The sequence below is a fragment of the Sinohyriopsis cumingii genome, chromosome 12 (genome assembly GCF_028554795.1).
Source record: "Sinohyriopsis cumingii isolate HCF-2022 chromosome 12, ASM2855479v2, whole genome shotgun sequence".
Classification (NCBI taxonomy): domain Eukaryota; kingdom Metazoa; phylum Mollusca; class Bivalvia; order Unionida; family Unionidae; genus Sinohyriopsis; species Sinohyriopsis cumingii.
In genome coordinates this window covers 126,931,814-126,959,792 of record NC_142972.1, presented here as the reverse complement: position 1 = coordinate 126,959,792, position 27,979 = coordinate 126,931,814, and the positions used below count along the sequence as shown (strand labels likewise).

At 35.7% G+C, this 27,979-nt stretch overlaps 1 protein-coding gene across 1 annotated transcript; it reads right to left on the bottom strand.

Moving 5' to 3' along the window:
• Window positions 1–231: 231 nt before the first annotated feature.
• LOC149787422 (uncharacterized) lies at window positions 232–26,235 on the bottom strand. Its single transcript, XM_089978032.1, has 4 exons — window positions 26,084–26,235; window positions 22,444–22,555; window positions 11,771–12,106; window positions 232–3,487 (listed from the first exon to the last, which is right to left on the bottom strand). Exons 2-4 carry the CDS (start codon window positions 22,540–22,542, stop codon window positions 2,873–2,875), a joined length of 1,050 nt encoding a protein of 349 aa, XP_089834158.1. The 5' UTR covers window positions 22,543–22,555; window positions 26,084–26,235; the 3' UTR covers window positions 232–2,872.
• Between the last annotated feature and the right edge of the window lie 1,744 nt (window positions 26,236–27,979).

Genomic DNA, 27,979 nt, shown 5'->3' with positions numbered 1-27,979 from the left:
CAGAGACGGGAAAACCGAGTACATGTACCTCTATCCTATTTTCATCTTTATAATCTGCCTGTTTCTCTTGTATCTTATGATATAAAAAATATAAAAAGAGTAAGGCAGGGGAGAGGACACTTGATTGGATTGGCATCATCTTAGAATATATGTTCAACTGCAGTGAGAGGGAGTCTACTTTCTTATCTTACATGCAGATAAATATATTGGAATAAAAGTCCAACACCTCAGTTGATTTTAAAAAAATTTATTAATGAATTTTTTTTAGTACACTTTGTGCATTATACACACTTTAGAACACTTAAGATTAATTGAGAAAAATGTACTCCTCAGTGAACTAGAACTGACATGCTTATTTTCAATCTGACTATCAATACAAGTAGTGCACTCATGAAGCGAAAGTGTTTATGGTATGGAAATGGTTGTTACTATTAATTTTTACTTTACTCCAGCAAAAGTTTCCTCTATGGGAGCTGTCCTTTTAAAAATGACATAAAGTTTGAATCATGAGAATAATAAAAGACAGCATAGACTGGATTTGTTGTTGTTGTTGTTGTTGTTATAGGGTTTAACGCCATTTTTCAGCACAAGGTAGGCTATACATGGCGGCCAATATCAATGGTGGAAGAAGAATCTGGGAAAACCCCGGAAAGAATTACCAACCCACGAGAAGCTACCAGCAAGCTTTCTCACATATCCATATTGGCCGAGCACGAGACTCGAACCCATGCAGACAGAGGTGAGATGGCAGTTATCCGTGACGGATAGCGCTTTAGACCACTCAGCCACTCAGGGCCCCCCATAGACTGGATAAAATTAATACAAATTTAGAATTATAAAAAAACTATAAAAAAGAGTCATCAAAAGCAAACTAAATTGGAATTTAACAAAAACTATCCTGTACTATGGAGAACTGCTGGATGTTTGCCATGAGTCAATAAACAAGTATCTTATTTTAAACGATCCCCTAGCCATATGCTGTATGACTTTGATGTCCTACAAAGATACTGTCCCCAATAAGCCGAGCCAAAAGTAGAAGGCTTTGAATTGAACTATCAATATATAAAAAAATTGCTGAATTGCTCTTTTTTGTTTCTTTGCCTTTCTTCAATTGTTCCTCCTAAATATCATAATCCAAACAGATATTCATAATGTACATACTAGTTCATCTTTCAATATACACCCTTGTTTAAGATGAAAATGTTAACAGATATTCAATCACTAGGTAACTTTCTTTATTCAAGAATATCTAATGGATCTACATTATAGTCGCTATTTCATCTAAGATATTCTGCTTGTTCAAAGATTTCAATGAATGCCAAATGCTGCTAGAAAACTGGATGAAAATTCACACTTATCTGATAGTAAATGCACAATGGGAAAAGTGTTTCAACTTAAAAGGCACCACAGGTCTTTCAACAAAAGTGACCTGTGAATCACTGAGTGGACACTTTCTATATTTGGCCAAGACCTGTCACTTCTAATAAAGCCAAACTACAGCTGGAAGGCTGCCAGGATTTATTTTTGAGGATGGCAAAACTTATCGAAATGTGGAAATGGGGTCATGAGGCTCAGAAAAAATATCTGTTAGGGTTGCAGCCAAGAATGGTTGGGAACCACTACCATAGTACATACATTGTTACATAAAATAATAAAATAATATTTCATATAAAGCTCAAGACCTCATGCTGTGTCAGAACAGAGAAGATACATTTGTCACTGTCGAGAAATACACTTACCTTTATCCAAGAATCTGTGCAAGTATATTTGATTTAGAGTCAGACGTTTATCAACAGCCAGTCATGTCCACTCATATCCACAAACATCCATTAAGGACACAATTGTTCCTTGAAGGATGCTGGTTGACAGGTGGATGGATTGGCAAATTCTGACTGAACATCTTAGTGGGATAGATTCAGTTTCCTTCTAGGATGTATATATAAAAACATTCAAAGGAGATATAACAAAATGTGACAAAAAATAAAAAATTCAGAAAATGTGCAATTCTCAGTTTTGGATTAGCTACCGCTTTGGTATTATCTTCCATGATTGACTAATTTTCATCTCAAACTATTTAATTATAAAAGATTTTTGTCCTTCAAAACACTATATTATAGATTTTCATCCAACAACTGTATGTAATTCAATTTTTTTATTCAAAAAATTATTAATTTTGACAATATGCAGACTTACTAATAAAAGATTCATAACAAATAATTGACTAGGATTTTCAGTAAAGTCAGATTTTAAGGTTTCTTCCACCAAATAAGTATTGGAGGATCTTAATACAAACTAGCTTCTTAATTCCGGCCATTTCATCATATTCTTCATTTTAAAGGTGTGATGTGTTGGCACATGTACCTGATGTGTGAGAAACTGGAGTATAGTAAAGGCCCCGAAGCAATTGTTGAATAACAGGGTTTCTGACAAGACCAGGAGATAAATTTTCACACCTATTTTATCTTGTGCTTTGCAGCTATAGTGTATTTAAACAACTGGGAAAATATAAGGACCTTACCAGCTAGGCTGGTCATACCTCTACTGCTTGTCTGACAAAATACCCAATGTTCAAACTGACATAGCTGAATCTGAATTAAGCTTGGACTGCCTCACCTTGATTGATTTGTCTGACAAATAAACAATCTTTAGTATAAATAGTGAATTTTGAATTTTTACTTCATTCAGGTGTTGATTTTACACTTAAATTTGATATACAAATCAAAGACAATTTTATATAACAATATTTAAGATATCTCATGACAAATGTCCAATTAATTAGAATAGAAGCCATTCAAAAGCCTTTGATCTGCTGGACATGTCCAGCAAAGATGGTGATTTCAGGATCTGTGATATATCATCCACCAGCTGAAATTCAGTAACCTTGCTTAATTAGCGATATTATTGTGGACCTCAGACGCTTATAATTTGCTGCATTTCCTGCTGAAAGCTTTCCAGATTCGTAAATTCGCCATGCTCCATCTTTTCCTTTTGAGACAGAACACATGATAACAGCTTGGGAATGATTGGCATGTGTGAATATTGTATTACAGAGGTCTTTGGATGGGTTGGAAGCTTCATAAAATCGCAAACTTGGATTGCGATATCTAGATATATTTGGAGAATTCCAGGCACTCAAAGTAAAGTACAGATGGGTGACATGGGCTGGTATTCTCTTCAGGTAAACATGAATGGTATGATGCCCTATTCTTTTTCTATCATCCATGACGTCTCCAGAATGATGTAGACTTCTGTTTAATTTCCATCTGTCTTCATAATCACAAATATTAATGAAGTTTGTCCCAGAAAATGCAAGGCAAGATGCATCAAGGTAATCTTGTTTAGATGAAGGATATCCCCAGAAGAGGTCAAAAACCACATGGTCGAAAGCTTGTGGAATGTCATACAGGACCAACACTAAATGAATGGTTGAATTTGGCTTCACACCATAGGCTCTCAGTGTTACAAAATTTCCATCATCATTGTATACCTGGAAAAATATACAACTAATTACAAAATTAAACTAGAAATATGCATTTATAATACATGGATCCCTATACTTCCCCCCATCAGACCTACAACACAAAGTTTTAGCCTCTTGGGTAGATCCCTGGGGTTATTGTTCTTTTCATGCCCAGTATATACTACGTACATGGTTACGGGACAGTTCTTGATAGCTTTCAAGCTATGACTAAGTGGCCTAGTCCACCACATAAAAGTGATGAACCCCAGGTCTATGGCAGTCACACATATATTTTGTTTTGCCTGGCAAGTGTATATCTGCTTACAAGGTGGCAATTCAATAATTACTATGTCTACAAGAAGTAATGACAATGTGGAATTCTGTTTTTGAAAATATTCTTTCTTCTGAGAACTTGTTAGAAATTTACATAAAAAGAAAACTGTAAATCTTATTGTGCATCACCACAACCAAAGATTTAGCATACAAGAATTCATTAAAATCCTCAAAAAGAAGTTCTGACAACCATTTGACTTCTGAATATAACATTTTCTCAACTTTTCAAAGAAATGACTTTCACCAAAAATGACCTGGAGGCAAATTCTGCACATCCACACTAACCATTTATTCTGCGTAACAGTATACATGTAATATCCTTCCAGATAAGTGACAAAAGGATGAGAATCTTCTTTCTAAAACCTAACCTATCCAAATAACCATTTATCAACAATACCTCAAGAAATTGTCCAAAATGGAAGCAGAGAAAAAAAGATCATATATCTTATTGCACATCTACACAACAACAAAGTTGTTTCAATAAAATTCCTCAAGCAGAATGGAAGAAGTAATGACAGCTTCTTCATAAACTCGACTCCTCAACCTCCCTTGGTTATTTTTTCAAGTAAATTACCTCAAGATACGACAGAGACAAAAATTAAATTCCTATTCCCCATTTACCACTTCTTCAACCTATATAGTACAATATAATTCTTGCAAACAGTTTAGGAGAAGTGATGTAAAAATGACCTCTCATAATATCCCTCTTTGAAAATTTTCAAGAAAACCAATTTTTCCTAGCAAAATGTTTCTTTGAGAAAACTAACCCAATCATAATACATTATGATATCTACTACCACCTAGCAAATTCAGTCTTCCCAGATACTACTCTTAGCAAAAAGGAGCTAAACGTCTGCTGACCTAGGCAGTGATAGGGCAGAGTGATCTCCCCTTAGGTATAAGGATTGATGCCAAAACTTGTGAACCTGTCAGTCATTACTGGAGTGCAAAGCATGCTCTCTATAGATGCAGCTGTTGGGAGGCTGGGAGGGTGTACATGTATTATGACTGGGTAATTATTCTCGAAGAAACATATTTTATCAGGAAAATTTAGTTTCTTCTTTAAATATGTAACCCAATCATAATACCTAAAGGAGAATAGGTAAGACGTGGAAGGAGGTACATCCCCTTACCCTGGATATATCATCTCTGGACCTCTAAGGTATGGAAACAGCTTCCAGGTAACCTGACTAGAGGGGACTCCATCTGTTGGGGAGTGGCTTCAAAAACAGGCAAATCGAGCAAAGTTGTGAAGCTGAGTCTTAAAAAGCTGTTGATTGTCCTCGAAGGGTGACCTGTTGAGCTCCAGATATAGGTCACACCAGACTGAATTGGGATGACAGATCTTGGTAATAAAGCAAGAGAATGTAATCTCCAATCTCCATCCCATGTCCTGAATGACATCAGAGAACAATTCTGGTTGAATGCTATGCTAGTGGCAACTGCTTTAACCTTGTAAGCCAAAATGTGAAATAAGTACATAGAGAGCAAATAATCACCGTAATCCAGGATGAGATAGTCTATGTTAATATATCCTCCAGTTATTTCTCGAAGTAATATTCATGATCTCCCTCAATGCAGCCAAAGCACACTGTTCTATTAAGGTACCACTTCAAAGCCCAAGCTGGTCTTGTAAGTGGCTTTGAGTTGTGGTTTCATGACGAAAAGTCAGGCTATCCATGGAAGAAGGAATCCCGTTCTTGGTGATGAAAGAGGATGCCATCATGAGTAAGACTGGCCCATCAGAACTGCATGTAATTCAGGTCTGCTGATAGGACATGTATTTTGATAATTCTGCCAGCAGTCACTAATGCCATGAAGAAACAGGTCTTGCATTCAAATGCGCCAAAGATGCCCTTGAAAATGGTTTAAAAGGTGTCATGTCCAGCCAGGTAAAAAACCAAAATAGGTTCCACTTTTGGCACAGGGTTAACATTTTTGCCGTGTATAATCAAAGTTGGAGATAAGGTTGGTTATGTCCTTTTTTGTATTATTTCCTCTCTTATATGGTGACAATCATGAAGCATTAACTTTTTATCGTACTCGGTGCTAACTTTCTCTCTTCGAAGAGCCAGAGGAGAAAATTATCTATTTGTGGTATAGATTCCTGGAGAGGAAGGATGTGTTCGCTTGCACACCACTGGGTGAAAACATGCCTTTGCCTTCATATACTTTCAGAGTGGAGGGCCTTCATAGTAAGCGATTCTCTCGATGACTGGTTGTGATGATTGTCTATTTCTGAGCGTCTATTGAATATGATCCAGATGTACAGGTTCAATAGCTATGGGCAGGGATCAAAGGAGTTTCCGATGCAAGATTGATGAGGTTATTGATCCACATCTCCCAGCTGAGTAGTACAATAAGGACAAGGCAACAGTCTGATCCTTGTGCTTTCTGCATCACTTTTGGAATCAGAGCTGTTGGAGGGTAGGGGTATGCATCTAGGCCACTTCAATCTATTGATACATCATCAACTGTCCAGGCTTTGGAGTCCAGGACTGGAGATACAAAAGTTGGGAGTTTGGTATTCCACCTTGTCACGAACAGGTCCAGTAATGGTTGGTTCCATCAGGTACCTTTCTGAGTGAAAACTGAGGGATACAGAGATCATTCCCTATGCATTAGCTGATTGTTCCGGGACAAAGAACTGACTAGTATGTTCAAGCATCCTGGGATATGGCAAACACGTATGTGGATTTGTTTTTGACAACACCACTAAAGAAAGTCATACACCAGGATGCAGGGGCCTGGGGAATTGGCTATTCTATGTTGTTTGAGATAAGTCACCACTGTAGAGTTGTCTGACAGAATGTGGACTGCCACCAGTGAAAGGTTTTCACAATGGCCTTCATATCCAGAATATTGATATCCAAATGTCATTCCCGAGGAGACCATGCCCCATTAGCTTCCTGATGGATAGTAGCAGGTGGAACCCCAGCCTTCCATACTTGCATCGGTACAGAGTGTAATCTTGGGCAGCTGTACTTGCAGAGGTATTCCCGACATGACCCATTTTTGGTTGTCCCAATTCCACAGATGGTGCATCAATTGTGTGCAGATGGTGAGGGGTTCGTCCAGTGGGCAAACTTTGTGCCTCCATTGGGACAGAAGAATCATTTTCAATGGCACATAAAAAGGTGACTTAAGACAGAGAGATCTGCTGATGCACTGAGCCCTTTAGGTGAATAAATTCCGGTGCAGACTGAGTTTTCCTCAACAGTATAGAAGCCATTATGGTTCAGATTTTCAATGCCCAATCCTGAGGGATATGAACTATGTTTGCTTGTGTATTGAACTCCATACCTAGGTGAACAAATTGTTCAGATGGTACAAGGTCAGAATTTTCCTTGTTTGGTTGGTAAAAAAGCCCAGATTGATGAGCTTCTTTTAACAAGTGTTATCATGATGTGTTTTAATATGTAATTGCCTGATGTTTCTGCAGAATGTCACCCAGGTAACTTGATGTTGCCACTGTTCAAATGGGAGTGCTCTGAATTGGTATATAATGCTAATATTGTTTTTGGCAAATTGCAGGTTTCTGGAATATGGATTGTGAATAGGGACATGAAGGTATGCGTCTTTCAAGTCCACACTGATGGCAAAGTATCCCTCTTGTATGGCTTTCAAAATACGATGAAGTGTTTCCACAGAGAACCAAGAGCATGAATGAACTACTTGAGGGCACTGAGGTCAATGACTGGACACAGAGTGCCATTTGCCTTTGGGACCAAGAAAATATGGAATAAAACCCTGAGAATTTGTGTTTCAAATGCATTTTACAGCATCTCTCTGGAGAAGGTAATTTATTTCTTGCTGCAAGTTAGTGGCTTTGAATGGGTCTGATGGGATGTTTGTAACTGTTGGGACACTGGATAGAGATGGAGTCTGGAAAGTGATGCAGAATCCCTCAGAAACCACTTGTCAAGTCCAAGGATCGTCATGGCAAATAACTTGTCCCATTCAGCAGACTGGGATGTGTGGATAGGGCAGAGTGAAGGTGATGTCAATTTTTTAGGGGATAGGCTGTCGGGAGTTGATATGTTGGAATGAATGATAGGACCCTCTCTGCGTTTTATTTACTTTGATTTGTGAGGACTATGGCTTTTGTTGGGTGAAGCTTTGATTGGATGGCTTTCCAGAGGTTTGTGTCCTATGTGTGGCTCTTGGGTCCTTTTGTTGATTTCTCGTAATATCCCTGTATCGATGATGTGGTTGCTGGGGAGCAAACTGGTCTCCTTGGTGGCTTGTTTGCAGACTTCAATCTGACAGAAGGTTAGAGGATAAAAGCTGTGCTTGCAGCCTGGTCTTATCGTAGTCCTTCAGGAAAGTGGATGTAGAATATTTGCACCATGTTGCATTCTGTCAATTGTAAATTTGTAGCTGTGGTTACAGCACATTGGCCAGAGTGTTAAGCGGCTCTATTTAGTATTCAGGCCATCTTGGAAACTGACTCCCATGCATGCCTTGAGGTAAATGGAGTAGGAGAATACAAGCTATGTTTTGCCTGTTGAAAGATAGCGTTAGAAACGAAGTCCAATATATGGCTACAATATTGCACACTAACTAATGAGTATCATCAGTAATAAGTGTGGCATTGTCATTCCCAAAGCGACAACATCGTGGTCGACTGCTGAGGTTTCCAATGAAAGACTGGTGTATGGCAAAGGTAGTACCACTGACGGAAGTTAGATGGGAGTCATGTATGTGAGAAGAAAAGTTGGTTGATGCTTGGATCCTGTATTTGATGATGATGACAATTCAAAATGTCTCTAACCTGTCCAGACTGTAGAAACAATTTGAATTTGGGTTCTTCCATTTTGTCATAAGATCAACAGAAGCTGGAGCTCTGGACCAGATAGATGATGGAGTGGAAGGAGGATAGAACTAAAGGAGTAAAAGGTGGAAAACTTCCTCAAAGGAGGCTCAGAAGGCAGAATCTTCCTGTGACATTGAATAGTCTAGAACTAATGACGTCACTTGTGAACAAGCATCATTGTCTATGTTGGCAAGAGGTGAGGCTGATGTCTCCTGTGATGCTTGGGACTTAGCTGGTGAAGAGTGATGAGGTCCACTGTTCACTAAACTCAGAACTCCCTGAATTAGAAATCATGATTTTGAGGTGGTCGCTGAGTAAAAGGTCTCTTCTTGTGGCAGAGTGTAGAGAGATTTGCAAAGTGACATCTATTGAGGCATGAGAAACAAAGCTAGGCAACATGCCGAATGACTGCATTGGATGGGTTCAACGTACTGTAAGCCAGGCTGTTTTTTGGTGACTGAGCCCATACAAGTTGTTTTGGTCCCTCATGATCCCTGGCATTTGGCCTAGGCCAGTCACAACGAAAATAGGCCATATGTGTGTGGGGAATGTCATTTGAATCATTACATTGGGATGGGTTATGGGATGTTTGATCCAAGTAACTGGTCTGTGTATGTATCTATTTGCTTAGCTCTTTTCCTCGCTGTTCTGCAATAGAAATGGAATCCTACCCAGAGGAGGCAAGACTGATAGGAGTTGCCAATAATGCAGAGTACAGTAGTGGTGACGTGGGTACTGAACGGTCTCCAATCGTGTCAATTTCTGATGCTTTGTGGTTGAAGGGTGAAGAGTTGACTTATCTCCCTTTGTCTGCCAGGAAATTTTGCAATGAGAAAAGGTCAGCATGCAGACTTAAGACATTTCCATCCTTCATTGTGGATTTTTGTGCTTTGCCCATATAGTGCAAAATGTATAAAACTGTGGAGCCCTGCACTTATCTTTTGAATGCAATGTTGGTGCAGAGCTATATCTTAGTGTTGGCCCAGAAACTGATAACAGAAAGTCTAATAAACAATCAAGCATATATATAGGTAAATAAAATAATAATAAAGGTAAATATAATGATAATACCATCCATAGGAAGGAAAAATTATAAGGCACTGTGCAGAGCTAAACCAAATGATGGCTTCCTGGAAAATAGATGATCTTAATACCAATACTACCCATATTTATTTTTACTGCCAATACTACCTGTAGGAAAGGTCAAGGATGGCATGGGCAGGTAAAATCATAGGTTGGCAGACAACATTTAGCTCCCTTTAGCCCAAAGTAGTACATGGAGGGCAGAATAAGCAAAGTAGTATTAAACCTCTCAAGGTATTATGTTTGAGTAACCTATTTAAAGAAGAAATGTAAATTCAACAGATCAAGGCATAGGAAGAGTCAAACTTTAGTGTGACTCTACAAAAAACATGTATATAGCCTTTCATTCAATAAAATTCTTCAAGCAGCGTAAGAGGTTTTCTTCAAGGACAGACTGACCCTCAGGGGCAATTACAAAATCCCAGGCTATTTGCTTAAGTGCACAGATAACAATAATATCCAGTTTGATTAGATAATAACAAGAACACAGAAAAAAGGTTTCAAAATATTGAAACTACTTCTGGAAACATAGTGACCATACAAGCCAACATTATGCCTACCTCCCCCCCCAATTCATTCTTTACATTTTATCCGTTACCTTGTAATCGTTTTATTTCCTCGCAGATATAAAATAGTGCAATTTTGCCCAAAATTAGTAGTTTTAAATTTTGTCAATATATATTTTAGCAATTGCTGATATTGAGTGTTTATTATCAAACAACCATCAATATTTTCTACCCCTAGCTGGAAGTGTACTTTTAGTTACTCCGATTTATTTATTTATAATTACTCAATTTGTCACTTCAAATCTAATTAACATTAATCAAAGAGAAATAAATCTATTGGACTACCCTGTCAGGAAAAGAAAAGCATAATGGTTTCAAGCTAATCCAAAATGCAGACAGAAAATAAAAGCATGCATATTCCCAGCTTTTCATTGTGAGCTTGTTTGGCTACTACACTGTCAGTGGAAGTGCATGGTTTGAAGAGTTTTCAATACAATTCATAACATTGTAAAGGTTACCTGTGACTATCCCCAACCTCTTTATTCATAGCAGCACCTAATTTATTGATTTATGTACCAGCAATAAATACTGCATACTCATGGGAAGGAAGAACCAAAAAACATTTTGGTCATTATATTTGTACTTGTATTTTCACCATGTCATTAAATAAACAGAGTTATGTTTTCATTTAAAAGTTTCTTAAATCATACAAAATACAGGCCACATTTATTTCAGTAGATAATAAATTTTAATGATTTAATTTTTGTGATATCAATCTGAGACTGCTAACTCACCAAGATTTCTCCACTTTTAAAATAACCCACCATATGGCATCCAATGAGACAATATCCACGTCTCCAAATACAAGTCGAAATAACTGAAATTTTACAGTACCAAAAATCATAATATACTTGTATCATGAATTCAGTAATTTTAATAATTCAAGAGAAATTACTGATTATCTCTGAATTATGTATTACGTAATACGAAACAATTTTTTCCAAATTCAATTTTCTTGCCAAAATTGCTATTGTCAGCAAATTTCGTCATCATCTAAGTTGATCTTGGTTCATACAAGATTTAGAGTGAATCTATTCATCACAAAAGAGCCACTTTGTTTAGTAGTAATGAGAATATGCCATTACATTTTTTTTCCATCTTTGATTTTTTTAATGGCATATTGTATGCTGTATTGGTACATAAACTGAACATTCACTTTTTCTTCCATATTTCGTAATGGTGATCATATTTGATGTTGCATTGCATGCTGAGATGCTTTCACCAATTTGTTTGAAATTGAGATGTTATTTCTGAGAAATTGAAAATAGTCAATGTTGGCAGATGACAAAAGACAACAGGCAATCAACATTGCGCCTGAATGCAGTAATATACCATAAGCTCACCTGGCCTTACAGCCACATTATCTAATAACCGAACAATTGCAGATTACAAAGATAGTGAGACAGCCTATGCACAGATTTTATTAACCATCAGAGTAAAATTGACTCACTGCATCCAAAACGTTCATACTAGATGTACGTGAGTCAGTACACTGATGGAATAACAACTCACTTGCAATTCCACACCCTGATCATCTGAACCTCCCTGGTACAGCAGTTTCTGCTTGTTGATTTCATGATTCTTTTTTTCATAAATTGTTTGCTTCAACTGGTACACTGTCATATTGGGGTTGTAAGGTACATTTATGCTCTCCCCTGTCAACATGGTCACATACAATGTTCCTGGTCCAGAAATGGTTACCTCAGGGGTGTATGAAGCTGTGTATTCAGTGAACATCTCAGAGAGGATGGCTTCAAAAAGCTTTAGTCTTGGATTCTCTGGAGAAACCTTCTGACTGCATTCCATCTCGGGACATGATGAATTTTGTTTTACATGCTGGATTGTGCACTAAGTGAAGAAAAAAAGAATCAAAAGAAAAAATGAACTTTTTATGAGATAATTCATAAATCTTTCCGGTCTTTGTGAAAGTATTGGTAAAAAAATGTCTTTTTTAATGTTATGTTTACTTGGATTTTAGCCATGGAATTTGGTTTTCCCCTTGTAAATTAAAGTCTACCAGATTTTTGTCATGATAGTTACTTGAATTTAGGAACAAGGTGTGACCTTGTCTACCAGTTTGGTATGTTCTAGAAGCAAACTTGTTTATGAATTTGATTAAAAAATGACACATCCTGGGCATTTTGTTGTGTCACAGATCAAGTGACAATCTGTATATGAGACTGGTGGGCAATTATTTATTCCTATCCTAATATCAGTCTTTGGGAATCTATAATCAGAGTTTTTAGTTGTGTTCAGATATTACTTGACAATCTAAATCAATCTAAATTATTCATTGGAATTATAAAATGCTCATTAACCTAGACTAAAACACTGCTTTTTCGAGTATTGAAGGCTCATTAAAAGACATTCTGGATTATATCATTGTGATACAATGAGACTAATGGTATATCAGCACATTCAAGATTCTTGGAATTCATTAGAAACATTCCCTTCTTTTGGACTTATGATAGAACATTTAGGACTATTTGGAACTTAATTTACAATACTGTAAGTTCCTTTTAAATTTTCACTTTGTATTCCAGGGAAATAAACTGTTGAATTTTACAAAACTTCTTGGTTTTTCTGTGTTACTCCATAGAGTCATAACATTTTCTAACCATTTAATAACTACGATTTACATGAACTTCTCTGCTGCTTCTTATGTTGTCTACTTGGATTGAATCTGAAGGCTGCACTTCCAGTTTGTCTTGCAGTGAAATATGTTACACTCAGTTTTGATTGGTGGTTATTGTTTATGCAAATCCAGAGTAAAACAATAACCACCAATCAGAACTAACTGTAGCTAATTCATGGCATGACACACTGGAAGCATTGCATCAAAACCCAGTCCAAATAGATACAATGCAACAGAAAAGCTTCATGCAAAAGTGACTATTGAACTATCTGTAAAGCACTGAAATCATACATGGAAAACAAATGTGGAATGTCTCCTTTTATGTTGATATATATATAACCAGTGAAAGAACGTGATAAAACAAACATTAGCATAGAATCGACAAGGGAGCAGATTCCAATCAGCACGACTTATCATCACCTTTTCTTAACTTGTATAAGGGTACTAGGTGTTGACAATAATGTCTTGTTTCACTGACAGAAAAGACTGCATGTTGCCATGGCAATTTTTTTGCTTCTGCAAAAAGTACAATGTTATGGATTTGGTTGTCAGTCATGTTCACTTCCACACTCTGACTTACAGCCAAGATTTCGCTTCCAAGAGGAAACTGCAAGATTTCTTCCATTTTGAAGACCATAATGCTGTCTAAATGCAAGAGATGACATGAAATGAGACATTTTTTAAAGCATTTATGCAACTAAAATGTCAACACATACAAAATAGCACCACCCTACATTTACAGACCTTCTAAAGGCATAAATACCATCAAGTTCATATGTGTATCAATAAGGTATTGTATCACTGTCTGTGTATCATGTTTTGATACATGGCACAGGTCATCATTTCACCCCTAACAGCTGACAAGGTCATTGAAACAGTGAAAATAAAAAAAGAATGCTTTAATGATGAAAATCCTTTGTTCATGTTGACAAACCACCCTAACACGGCATTGTTATATCATAATTCACTTATGCTGATGTCTGGTCTTAGTACTCTGTGCTGTAATATAACCCAAATAGTCATGCTACCTGACTAGCTACAATTGACCACCTCTGATATTGGGAATGACTACAATCTACCAGACAATAGAAAAAAAAATTCTTTTGGAAAAAATATACCAGAAAAAATAGTTTTGCTGAAACTTCAAAGAAAACTGATTACATTTGAAGCAACAATCGTTCTGTATATATACTAAGCAAATGAAAAGAAATTCTGTCTCTGTCAATGTTTACAATTATTTGATTTTGTTGCAGCAATAACATTATTTTTGGGGGGCAGGCTATCCCAATTTGATCTTTTCAGACAAGTTTGGGTGCCTCCCCCCTCTTTTCATGGCTGTAACATTTTGAAAAGCCTTTTTGATATATGTTATTGTTACCCATAGGTGTTAATTTATTATTATAAAATTGGTAGGGGTATTTTTTTTTGGGGGGGGGGTATTTTTTTCCTTAATTCTTTTCATTTTATTACAATTTCTGATAAATAGTCCATTTCTTGACTGTTGTAGACTGTCACTTCTAGATCTTCATTGTAATGTAGTTGGTAGTAGTTTTTGTGTCTTGGTTTTCTTCTTCCTTTTCTTTTTCTTCTCTCCACTGTCTTTGTTCCCTGATCTCTCCCTAAGTTTGTCCTGCTTTTCTTCCATCTTCAGGTTCCTTCTCCCTTTTTATTTCTTTCTCTTGAACTTGTTGTTCTTGACCTTCTTTAATTTCTTTAACTTATTTTTGCTGTTCTTTTCTTTCCTGGCTTTCTTATTGCTGTTGTTGTATATGGTGCTGTTGTTGTTGTTGCATCCAACTTTGTTCTGATGACTTCTCTTTCGCTTTTGGAGTCTGTTGTTTTTGCTTTTGTTGTTCTTGTTGTACTTTTTCCTTTATGGGGTTTGATATCTGTTTTGGTTGCTGTTTTTCCTGTTTTTCCTTACGGGTGGGTAAGATTGCCATGATTGCCATTTGTGAAACGTACGTTTGTTCTTCTTTCTCTAAATTCACTGGGCATCGTTTCTTCATGTGTCCTGTTTTTCTGCAGCTCTTACATTTCCGATGGTATATACATCCCTTATACAAGATTTTACTGGAAACCCATGTAAGAAGAATGCTGGTTTCACATTCTTCAGTTCTGCTTTTCTTGATTTCCAGAATTCTTATCCTGTTTTTTATTGGACTATAGGGATATGTATCCATTCTAGCATCAGTGACTTTTATTTGGAACTTAAGACTTTTCAAACTTTTCTATTCTTGCCTGCAGAGGTATTTCTAGCAGCAAGTCTGACAAGTGTAGCTCTCCAGTTCTTTTCTTTCTGATTTTCCATAATATTGGTGATGCTATTTCCCCTCCAATTTCCATTTCTCCATATGGGATTATCGGTTGGTTCCCCAACGGCCTTAAAATATAGCCTGTTCCTTTCCTGTTTAGCCACAGCAATAACAAATAGGCATTTGTTTGGTCCTTCAAAAAGTGCCTTTAGCAGCAGTTTCAAAAACACATGAACCTTCAACAAAGCAAGCTGAAGACCTTTAATCAAAGAAAGTCGGCAACAAACTTAAATAAAAGCATTGTTTCATTTTTTATAGTGAATGGAACATATTTATTGTCCCGTGAAAGTTTCCTGTTTGCAAAAAAAAATATTCAAGCTTACAATCATTACCATTGGCGGTTTAAAACCCCAATTAAAATTCCAATATTTTCAAACTATAGGTATCTGGGCATCGAGTTAAATGAAAGTGGGACATCTTGCAAGAATGTTAAACTTTTTAATTTGTTCATGTTTTCATTTCCCTATGATAAGCCTCATCCCTTTGGTACCCTCAGCATCATGGTAGTTGTCTCTGTCTGACCAAAATCTGGTCCACCTATTTGCCGGAAGAAACTGAAATTTCCAGAACAAGCAGAAAATACTGGAACAAAAACAAATAAACAGTGGAAAATACACGTTAATAATAAAATACATGTATACATAAATTTACAAATCAAATAGGTTTCTGTATTTCTGTCTTCTATATGTATCACACAAAGTAATCACAAGATTCATCTAAATAATAAGCATTTTCTTTTGCATCAATTTCTTGGGTTTTAAGTATTCAGTATATTCTTGATGATATTTTCTTTTTCTTTCTTTTTACTGTTAACTGGTAACTGATTAGTTGCATCAAAGACAATATTGTATATGTAGCATATGTTTAATATTCATCTTGGCTCACGCTTTTACATAACGGAAGATCAGATGAGACACAATATAAAAACGGATCATTTCATTTTCAATCTTTTTGAAGATCAAATGGTCTCATACCTGAATTATAATTTACCAGACTAAAGCAACAGAAGTTGGTTACTGTGATTATTTTATCCATTAAGAAACCACTTTTCTTTCTATCTTCCCTTTATTATCTTTAAATGGCATAGATAGATAGCTAGATATCATACAACAAAAATATCATGAGTTTGAACTACAGTGGACTAGAAAAATAACAAAACTGATACCCGCAGTCGGAACAGTGCCTTTCAAAACAATAGTTTATTCATCAGGGTACATTCACACTGACAATACAAATACACATGCATGTGAGATAATGCTGAATATCAATAAATTTAAGTAAAAGGTAAACACCATGAGAATACAAAATGTAAATGCGCAAGGCAAATTGATTTAACAAAATGTTTATACGATGTACGTCGTAACAATTATTTTCTGAGGTACAATAAAAGAAAACAATGAAATTTTAACAAACAACTGTGCATGGACTCTCTATCTTGTTGTCTTTTTATTTTTTTTATATGAAGAAAAGATTGCTGTTAAGAAAACTTCTAAAGATGTTATTCCGACCAAAAGTGAAACTCTCTGTGTGGGTTGTGTTCACTTAACATCTTCACCAGGTAAAATATCTAAAAAGTATAATCACAGTAATCAAATCCTTGTATTTTTAACACATACACACATACATACCACCACCAGAATGTCAAAAACAGACTGACACTGACACAGACAGGTATACTCACACAGACGATGAATTAAGGTCTAAAACATAAGTACCAAATATCAACTTAGAAATATTGTTTCCATGACAATACAATACTAGTCTAGTAGCTTTTGCTTGCATCCCTTCATATTTGATCACTTTCTGTGTTGTATGTACAATTTTTAAATATTTGTGTTTCTTGGTTTTTCTTAAATTCTGACATGCTGAGCAATAAATTATTAATCTGAATATTTTATAAGACCATGTTTTCATTCACTCAAAAGAAAATCATCAGCATGGTTAAAAAATAAGAACAGCTTATCAGCACTATTGCAAACAATCATAATATACCAACTTACACCATGAGGCTAGTAGCCAATACTTGATTAAACAAGATATCCTACTTACAAAGTTCAATGTTTATAAATAACATATCATAATATATAAAGTATAGAGTGTAGTGTAATTTTAGTACTTATACATTTGAAGTGCATAAGAGTTATTGCCCCTGAATAATTGTGCCACCACCTGCAAAATGTCAATAGTACCCAAGAAAATGACACTCCCCAAAAAATACATCAGTATAAAATTATTTGAAATTTTTTAAAATAAAAGGATAATAAGTTGAAGAATTAGTGTTGTAACCTTTGTTCCAGTAATATCTATTTTTGTTCCCATATTTTTGTTTGTTCCAGTTTGTTTCAGTTTGTTCCGGTAAATAGTCTGACCCACCCAAATCGAGGCCAATTCAAGTACATGTACATGTAGCATATAAACAACTATACAGCCACATGCTACTAGGATAATAAATATCAGAGGGGATTTTTTCAGGAAATGTGTTTGTTGACAATGGGATATCAATCAAATGAGGACTATCATTTTTTATTTATATGTTTTAGTTGTGTTTTCTAACGTGATTTGACTGATACATGAATTTTCTAACATATGATCAAATACTCTAATTCATGGAATTTTCATATGCATGTATATTAAACATGTAGTGGAGTGTGCTACACAAATGTAAGTTGTCAATGTACAAGTTTATTTCAGACTAGTTGTCTTCATTTAATCAAAATTGCATTTTATTTCTCTGCATAAATCCTAGTCACTGACAACAGGTCATCTGTTAAAAATTTCTCTTTTATGTGAAATTTCAATTTATGTTCAGCACCCACTAAACATTTGCTTATGTTGACATTATTATCCTGGTCCTGAGGATGTCGAAATAAACAGATAGTACTGTATTATGAAAATGGCAACATTTTTTTAAAAAATTGGCGACAAAATATTGAAGTTGGCGATTTTTGTGCTGACAACTTTTTTAAAGCCAGCACCATCCATGGCATGTTCAAGACTACATTCACATCAACACATTTAATATCAGAATTTATTTGGAATACCACTGGAATTCAATTGGAACTTCACACATTTGGACTTGTGATAGAACCTATAGGACTATTTCGATTTAATTCACAGTACATGTACTTGTAAGTTCATTTTTAATTTTCACTCTGTATTCTTAGGAAATATATAATTTCGTTAATTTGACTAAATTTGTTGGTTTTTGCTATTTTCTGTTACTTAGTTTAAGAGCATAGAGTTGAAACACTACGATCTTCTTTTTCTACTCTCTCTCTCTCTGTGCTGCAGCTTGATTAAATCAAGCAGCTCTGAAGGGCACTGGTTTAATTCTTATTCAATCAGCTCTGATTGATTACCATGGTGTGTCATTTGGCAGGGCACTTTGTTGTAGTTGCCTCTGCGTAATAAAACAACATACATGTGCTTGCAGTTCCATAAAACAGAAAAGCCTAACCATATCTCTGTTTTCCCAATAACTGCTAAATTATGTCTAAATTTGTTTTCAGTGTTCGGAAGGATTCAAGATGATCTGATCATTCGCAGCATACTTGGAAGAAAATTTACAATAAGTTGTCTTGAAAGACAATTGCTACAAAAGAACACCTTGAGAGAACAGATTCTCGATGAACAGTTTAATTATACAGTGTATTGATCAGCCATGAAAGACCACCTGTCTTAACAGACAATTACTGTTTTTGGCAGAGGGTGTAATCTCTCAAGAGAGGTTCTACTGTACTTGTGAAGGTCTTTTTGAGACTTCATGGTTGAACAGTGCTGCTTGCAACATCCATATTTTTGGTGCCGATCTTCCTTGAGAATTTCAGAAAACAATTTGCCTTTTCTCCAATTTAATCACAAAGTGTGACCTTGTGCTAAAAGAAATATTGTTTTTACAGAAAATAAATAATTAATCCATATATTTCTAATATAATGGACGGCTGACTCATTCTATGATTATTTAACACATAACAGCAAACAAGCCTAATTCAAGGGAGGTAATCCAATTTTGGATAATCTAAGTCTTCATCAAATTTTATGGCAAATTTCAGGAATTTCGTTTAAGTAAATTTTACCAAAATATGCAAATTTTTCAATTACACATACAGTTCAACAACAAAAAGTGTGATAAGTTTACACACTGAAGGTTTACTTCATATTTCACCTTTACCATTTCCAACAAAATAGACTTATTTCCAATTACAAAAAAACTCACCAGACATATTTAAGACTTCACATCTCACAGCAAATTTTTGCTCAAATTGTTATGACCCATGAAAATAAATGAATTACCATTTTTGTATGTGACACAACCTCAATTTACAATGTATCATACCTAGTTTCATGACAATATATTGTTCATGAAATGTGAAATGCACATAATTTTATAAAGGATAAGATAACTCACAACAACATATTAGACATCTGCCATTTATTGAATAGTCTTCACCAACCAATGGATCTCAATTATCTCCATCTTTGGTCAAACTAAACTTATTGTGTAGAAACCATTATCTTCTTTCTGGACAGACCACGACTGTGACCTCTGACCTTCCGACTCCAGAATGAAGAGGTTTCTTTATTACCCTGATGCAACCCATCCACAAAATTCAGTCAGGGAATATACTCTAGGATAAAAGTTATTCTGCAAAACCAATTTTTCTTTCAGCAAAACTGGCCTTGACTCTTTACCTTTCGACCCAAAAATCAAAAGATTTGCAAACCATCAACACATGGGCAGATTGAAATTATCATAGTTTGCTCTACCTAATGGCAGGCATATAACAAGACCATGGTCTGTATGTCATATCTACAAAAGACAAAACAGTTTTGTGTGGCCTTGACACTAAATTCAAAAGGTTGATTAGCATGTGACAGACTGATGGATCCTAGCTTCAGAATAATTCATTCCTAATAATGATGAAATCCATCAGGGGTAAGGAGTCACATGCAAAATAACAACCTCTAATCAAAACCCTAATTCAGATTTTCTGTAACTGTTATATCAGGTGCTATGTCTTACATTTCACTAACACAGACTTCATAAAATGTACATAACCAGCACCACCCCTTGAATGCGACATGTGTTATGCATATTTAATCTGCACTATTTCTTGTTTTTTTTTTGAAAATTCATTACATGCTATGGATAATTGTATTTTGGACTTGACCTTGTCTAAAATCAAGTTCATGTTGTTCCTGACTAGAGACACTGATGTTTTTATTTTGCTAAACAAATAATACATACCGGTAGCTAATATTTTCTCTATGAGTGCGGGTTAATATTAGGATCATTACCAATAGAAGTGAACATATTTATTAGGGTCTGGGTCATGTTTACTGGAAATCGCCTGTAAAAATACCTAGCCTACCTGATGTTTACCACATTCTATAATTTCAGTAAAAGAATCTTCTAGAATGGACTTTTCCATTAAGTATGTCTTTAATTATAAAATGCTAATTGTGACCTTGGTCAAGTAGAGGGCTTTGTAATCTTGTTTATGTAGAAATTATTCATTTGTGATCTTTAAGCAGAATCAGTCTTATTGTTGTGTTTAGTACTTAATCTGGGCTGCAGTTATTTATTCAAATTATTATTCTCTGGAATTACAAAGTGCTCAATAATATATTCTTGGACAGAGACATTAACTGGAAATTATAGTGAATTCAGACATCTTGGATTACATTACTGTGATTAATTGGAAGACTGATAACACATCATTACCCTTTAGGTTACTTGTACATTAGTACATTCAAGACCACTTGCACATAAACACTGTCTGCACTAGATCGAATTTTAAACACAACTGGAATTTTATTAGAGTTTTATTTTTAGGACTGGTGATAAAACTTTTGAGATTATTTGGGATTTAATTCACATTACTGTATGTTCTTTTTAAATGTTCAACTTGTATTCTTGGGAAATAAATTATTTGTTGAATTTTTACAAAACCTGTTGGCTTTTGCTCTTTTCTATTACTTACTTTAAGGCCATAGAGTCATAATACACTGTCTAGCTATATGATGGATATGCATACCAGGATTTAAGATTCAAACACAGCATGAGATATGAAGTGAACAACTTTAAAAGCAGTAGATGATTTACCAAGAACCCATTTGATGATGCATATTGCAATACGCTACCTAGTTGTGATACACACTAAATTCAAATGGATGAAAATATCGCAAACTGTTAAAGAGGAGATAATTCAGTGCCTTTCCAACATGTGGAAGAAAAAACAACAAAAAACAAGAAAGAACAAACTTGGAGAAGGTGAGATAACTCATAAAGTATCTATCTAATTTGGTTCTGCTCCAGGGCATTGCATTTTTACTTGGGGATTCAAAATTGAAAGTCAGAACAGGTATTCCCTTGATTTTAATCATTGTCATAAAAGAAGGAGATGTGTACAGTTCTTGGGAGGTTTAAAGAACCAACAGGTTTCTTTAAGATCTGAATGATGAGAGTTGATTTAGGCTTGACACAACACAGCTATGCTTTACTTCTTTTGTCCGTTTCATAGAAGATTATTAGCTATACATGGCTACTGTCACTTCCTGAAACTTCAGAGTTAAATTAGTAAAGAAAAACAAGATGATATTTTTATGTTTTGATCTTTTAAAAATTCTTACGAGCAGTTTCAAGAAATATTAATGCCTACACTATGAAAATTTGATTCTCTATTTCAAGGACAGGCAAAGTCAGTGTACTTTGTGCTATTTCAAGTACCTTTCCCCCATACACGGCAATAATTTTCAACAGCTATCTGCTTCAGACTGAACACAGTTTTCCTAATAGTGATCAAAACTAAATTTTAATCCAAATAAGTGAAAGACATGTAAATGTACTGTTAACTTCTTGAACAAATTACTTTCCCCTTTGCCTTTCCCACCTTCAGCAGTGCTCCTTATTCCAGAGCTGTTTCTGATACACACCTAGTTATGATATATGTGCATACTACATTTCCTGAAGGTACCTGAAATGGTTAGCGAGATATGAACTAGATATGAACAGCCCACACAAGTAGAATAAACACAAGTTTCAAATGAGTCTACTAGTTCTCTATGCATATAACCAAATTTTTTGTTGTGACATATCATTTTTCTTCTTTTAGACTGAGATTGACATTTACCTTTTGACCTCCCTCTCCCTGGATTATCATATGACAAATATTGTATAATTGATTACAATTGTGTTGGGCTAGCCAGGTCAGTGGACCATTTATGACACTCACCTTGAGGCATACAAATACTGGATGGTCACAATCGTCTGTAATTGTTGTAGGTGGAAACTCCTCTGAAAGTTTTTCAAAATGGCAACATGAACACTCCATTTTTGTCTAAACCCTGAAAATAAAACCATTAATTCAACTAAATAACAACTTGGATAAACATATAACTATTTTTTTGAGACCTAATTACTTCCATTTCTAATGACTAAAAATGCACATGAACTGTTAGGGGTCATCCATTTAGTATGTACGCATGGAGGGGGGTTAACCCAAATGCATACACTTGTGTATGGGGGTATGGAGGGTGTCTACTGATAATGTACGTACACATAGGAAACGGGGTGGGTGGATGAAACCTCAATAATAATTTGTCTAATATGTAATCTTCTCAACAGTCAGCGTCTGAATTTTAGCAGAAGTAGACAAACTTTTTAAAGTTACCCAGCTTATTTTTTGTATGCAGCCAGACATTCAATGTCGGTGGACTATCTGTTTTATTAAACACATTAATCCTTGATCGTTTCTGCATGGAAATAAATAAAGGCCATTCTAAAGAATTCAGGGTTAGGTGGTGGGGGTGGTGCATCAAGCGTTCATATGCAGGTGGGGGTAAAAAAGTATGCATGTGTACAGGGAGGGGGGACGGGTCAAACTTTGCCAGATTTTTGTGTATGTACTAAATTGATGGCCCCTTACTTGAGTTCACATTTACATACAAAAGAAAGTTAAATGTGCCATGAAGTGAACTACCAATACTAATGTAGCCAAGTTATCAATAATAAACTTACTGTACTTTGTTTCTTGTTTGCCCATCATCTGACTACTAAATTATAACTTGTGATATAATAGTTACATAAATGGATGAAAAAGTGCCAAGATTAGCAAAAGGATCAAATTATGGGGACTCAGGATAAAAAATTACATTTTTCTCACAACTTCAATTTTCAAATTTGTTCATTCAGTTAATCCCAAACTTGAAAACCACCATAGTCTAGAATCTGAGTGCACAAGCACAGTCAGACCGACAAATCTGTCCTAATAAAGACATATATTCTAATGGTGCTAATAACAACCCTCCGAGTATTCAAACAAATGACTGGGATGGAGGCAGACTTATCAGTGTGAGGTCAGGGGTGCATAACAGTGAACAATAATTATATTAAAGAAATTAGTGTTTGTGGCCCTCAAGTGGGCTTAAGAAAATGCAATCTGGCCCTTGGCTGAAAAGGATGTGCACCCGTGGTCTAGATAATGTCTAACCTGTTGCAATGTTGGCTTCACACCGTCACTGAAATACAATGGTAGCCGAGTATATAGTCTGTTTCCTCTTACCCTTCCCCATTTGTGATAGTTTGCCATTTATGTTGCTAAAATATCAAAAATGGGATGGGAAGAGTAAGAGATAACTAACTAGTAGCCTTGGAGTGATCTCTCACAATGCTCAAACATTCTAATTTTACAATATGATGAAATGAAACAGACGCGAAACCTGGAACCAAATTTGCAATTGCTGAGTGTTAGTACTGCATGTAATAATAATAATAATGAGGACTTCGTATAGCACCTAATCATTTGAAGCTCTAAGTGCTTTACAACATCAGACAAAACCTATAAGATAAAAAACATATATAATGATTTGATTACAAACACAAACACCATGAAATTAGAAAACATAAAAAACATGTTGAGAATATTTAAGGTAGGAAACATTATTAGGTCTTTAAGTTTGTTCTTGCAGTCAAAATAAGTGAGTTTTAAGAGCACTCTTGAATGGGATCGCTGTGTCTTTGTGCCTAAGTTCAGTCGGCAATTCATTCCACGTTGCTGGGCCCTGGTATGCAAAAGAACGCTGTCCATATGACTTTGTTTTCATGGTGGGAATAATGAGTATACGATTGTCAGAAGAGGAGCGTAAGTATCTTGCTGGTGTGTACACATGGGTGAGGTCGGATAGGTATGTTGGACTAGAGTCCGTCAGTGAAACGTAGCACAGAGAACAAATTTTGTGTTTGATTCTGGATTGAATGGATAGCCAATGTAGAGTACAGAGCAGTGGGGAGGTGTGCTCTGACCGTGGTACTCTAAGTATGATCCAAGCAGCTGTGTTTTGAACTTTTTGAAGTTTCTTGAGTAGATATTGAGACGAACCAGACAGAATTGAGTTACAATAGTCCAGTCTTGAGAGTACTAATGAACAGACAAGTGTTTTAGTGGCATCAACTGAAAGATATTTGTGAATGGAGCTGATGCATCTCAGCTCAATATATGCAGCCTTGCATATGTTCATGACATGTTGGTGCAATGTGATAGCACTGTCCAGAGTAACACCTAGGTTTCGTACTGATTGTGTGAATTTAATGTTGGTGTTGCAGATATTTATTGTTTGAGGTAAAGGATGTGAATGAGAAAGTTTTTGTGTTGTGATCAGAATGGCCTCAGTTTTATCATCATTCATCTGCAGCTTGTTACATGTCATCTATGATTTCACATCAAAAATGCACCTCTCTACACCTTGGATGGTAGTATCAACTTCAGTTGGGTGGCTAGATTTGTATATTTGGGTGTCATCAGTATACAATTGGTGAGACACGGATGATGATCTATGACACTTGAGAACAGATGAGTGTATACAATGAAGAGAACAGGGTCAAAGGACAGACCCCTTTGGAACACCATAACATAGATCAACTGGACTGGAGTGTATTCCATTTGCAGATACAATTTGTGTCCTGTTGACCAAGTAGGACTTGAACCACAGTAAGGCTGTATCATGAATGCCAAATACATGCTGGAGACAGTGAAGTAATATATCATGGTCTATTGTGTCAAATGCTGCAGACAAATCAAGGAGGGTGAGGACTGTAATCTTTCCGCTATCCAAAGCAGAGAGAATGTCATTAACTACTTTTAGAAGAGTAGTTTCAGTTCTGTGGCAAGGGCGATATGCAGATTGTACATTGCTAAAAAGACTGTTTGAATTCAGATGAGATACAAGCTGGGATAGAACAACCTTTTCTAAGATTTTCTATATGAATGGGAGATTAGAAACTGGGCGGTAGTTCTTTAAATCATTATGGTCTAGTGTTGATTTCTTCATTAGAGGCTTTACAATGGCCATTTTGAAAAATGATGGGAATTCCCCTGATGAGAGAGAGGAATTAGCAACATCAGTTAGTGAAGGCAATACTGGATCTAAGCACTCAAGCAGCACTGATGCTGGAACTGGATCAAGTTCACAAGACTTTGGTGCACTCTTCATCAGGATTGTACGTACAAAATCCATAGAGACAGGTTCAAATGCTGCTAATGGATGCCGCTCAAATTCTGTATCCCAACTGTATGGTGACGACGAGTCAATTGAAATTGTGGTGTCAAGCTTATCTCTAATGGTTTGTACTTTGTCACGGTAGAAATTTGCAAATATGTCCGGAAGGTCGACTGGAGAGAAGGTAGTTGGAAGTGGTGCAGATTTGTTCCTTGGCATTCGCTTGTTAATAATCTCGAAGAGCTCTTCAGTTTAATTAATGTCATCCTCGTCAATCATTAATGCACTATTAAGAAAATTCAAAGCTTAAATGGGAAACCGCTCAAATATCAGGGCTTTCAGAAACATATAAGCCTACTATAAGTAAATTCTACTTACCTCCTTTCCATACACCCCGAATATGTTCGGACAAATAATATGCCGTTTCGTGTTATCAAAAACTTAAATACCCCTGCATAACTTGTCGTATCAATCACGAAATGAGCGCGTGACGTTTAATATCGAAACTAGAAAATACAAAAATTATTCCAAGAACACTCACTGGACGATCTGGTTCGTATATTTCCGGAAAAGGTCGCAGTTTTTTTAACTTAACGGCTGCAGAAAGGGGTTGAATTTTATGTGGGCTCTACTGATTTCGAAAGAAGAATTTCACACGGCTGGAACAACATACATGTTTTAAACGTGTATATAATTCCAAAGAATTTTTTTAATATAAAGAATGTGTTTCTTTGAGCACAGTAAGTTTTTTTTTTTAAATCCCATTCAACCCACAGTTAAAAAAATGAATGCAACCGAAAGGAGCATGCGTATCTCAATTTGTTACCCGTGACGTACGTCAGATTAGTGGCCGCAAACTGTGTACACAGACGTAAGGACAGTAACAATCGCATTGAAAATGTAAAAGACAACGCATTCTTTAAAAATGGGTAAGTAATCGTCATATTGAAAGTTGTGCACCAACATTCTAAACGCTTCATTTAGATGGTATTTTAACTGTACGCTATGATTGAATAATGCCCAAACGTCGTTCAGCTCGTCATTTCTTCCTTGTTTTGCTTCTTTTTTTCTAATTATTATTTTGCCTTAGGGGCAGACTAGGGTTTGTTTTATTTTCAGAGGGAATGGATTGCTTTTCGAACCATGTATTTTAAATATCTTTTTACATTATAATGGGGTTACCCTATTTGAACTTTTAAAAAGAGAGGGGGTGTATCTTTATCAGTATCTGAGATTTAAGGACCGAAAAGAAGGACATGACCAGGAAAAGGAGGAGGAATGGCAACCATATTATTAGGACCAGTGGCGTTGTAGTATTACATTTTCACCCCGTTGAATTCTGACACGGGCGGGTCTGCTTTTAAAGTTGAAATTTGACACAGGGTCAGTTCTTAACGTTGAATTCTGATTTTCAGTCGTTGAAAACTGATCTCAGCGTTGCATTTTGATCAGATTTCCGGGTCATATTTTTGACGGATATTGTTTTAAGTTCCTCATACATGGGTTTATGAATCGTCAAAAAGGAAATGTATAGTATGTATAAAATCAACCAAAGAAATGTAATGCAGGACATGCAGAAATGAAATCATGGATATTGTTATCTTCCTTATTTGAAATGGATATAATATAATTTGGTTTGTACTGTGCCTGCTGCGTTCCATCAAACATATCAGAAGTACGTAGTTTTCTAGGCATTACAAACCATGTTGGACGATTTATCCCAAATTGTTGAACAATCAATGAGCCTCTTCGAGCATAACCAAACAAAATCAACAGTGGAAATACGGCGGCACAATTTACCCAAATATACCCAAATACTGCCCAAATACACCCAAATACTGTCCAGAAACAAGCACGTGATACATTCACAACTAAAGAGATTTTAAATTCATTGCAAAGTTAAGTTCTGGATTACACCTTCGACATTTAGATACAATTAGCTATTGTGTGGTCAGATTTGTGTACTGATTTTTATATATATTGTATATGTATCATATTTAGAGGCACAAAAAACGGAAACTAAACTAAATCTATTATATCTTTTTATCTTTTATCTTTTTTCATGTTAGTTCTATGTATAAATTGTAAAGGAAAAAAATTAAAGAGATTTTAATCTCTTTTACTTTTCTTTTTGTTTATATGCATGTATTAAAAGAGTTTTGATATTCTGTCTCAATTTATTCATTTGTTTTCTCTTTATACTACACATCTCAAATTGTGGATTCATGTATTAATAGCTAAATAATATGAATTGGGAAACCTTGAGCACTTTCA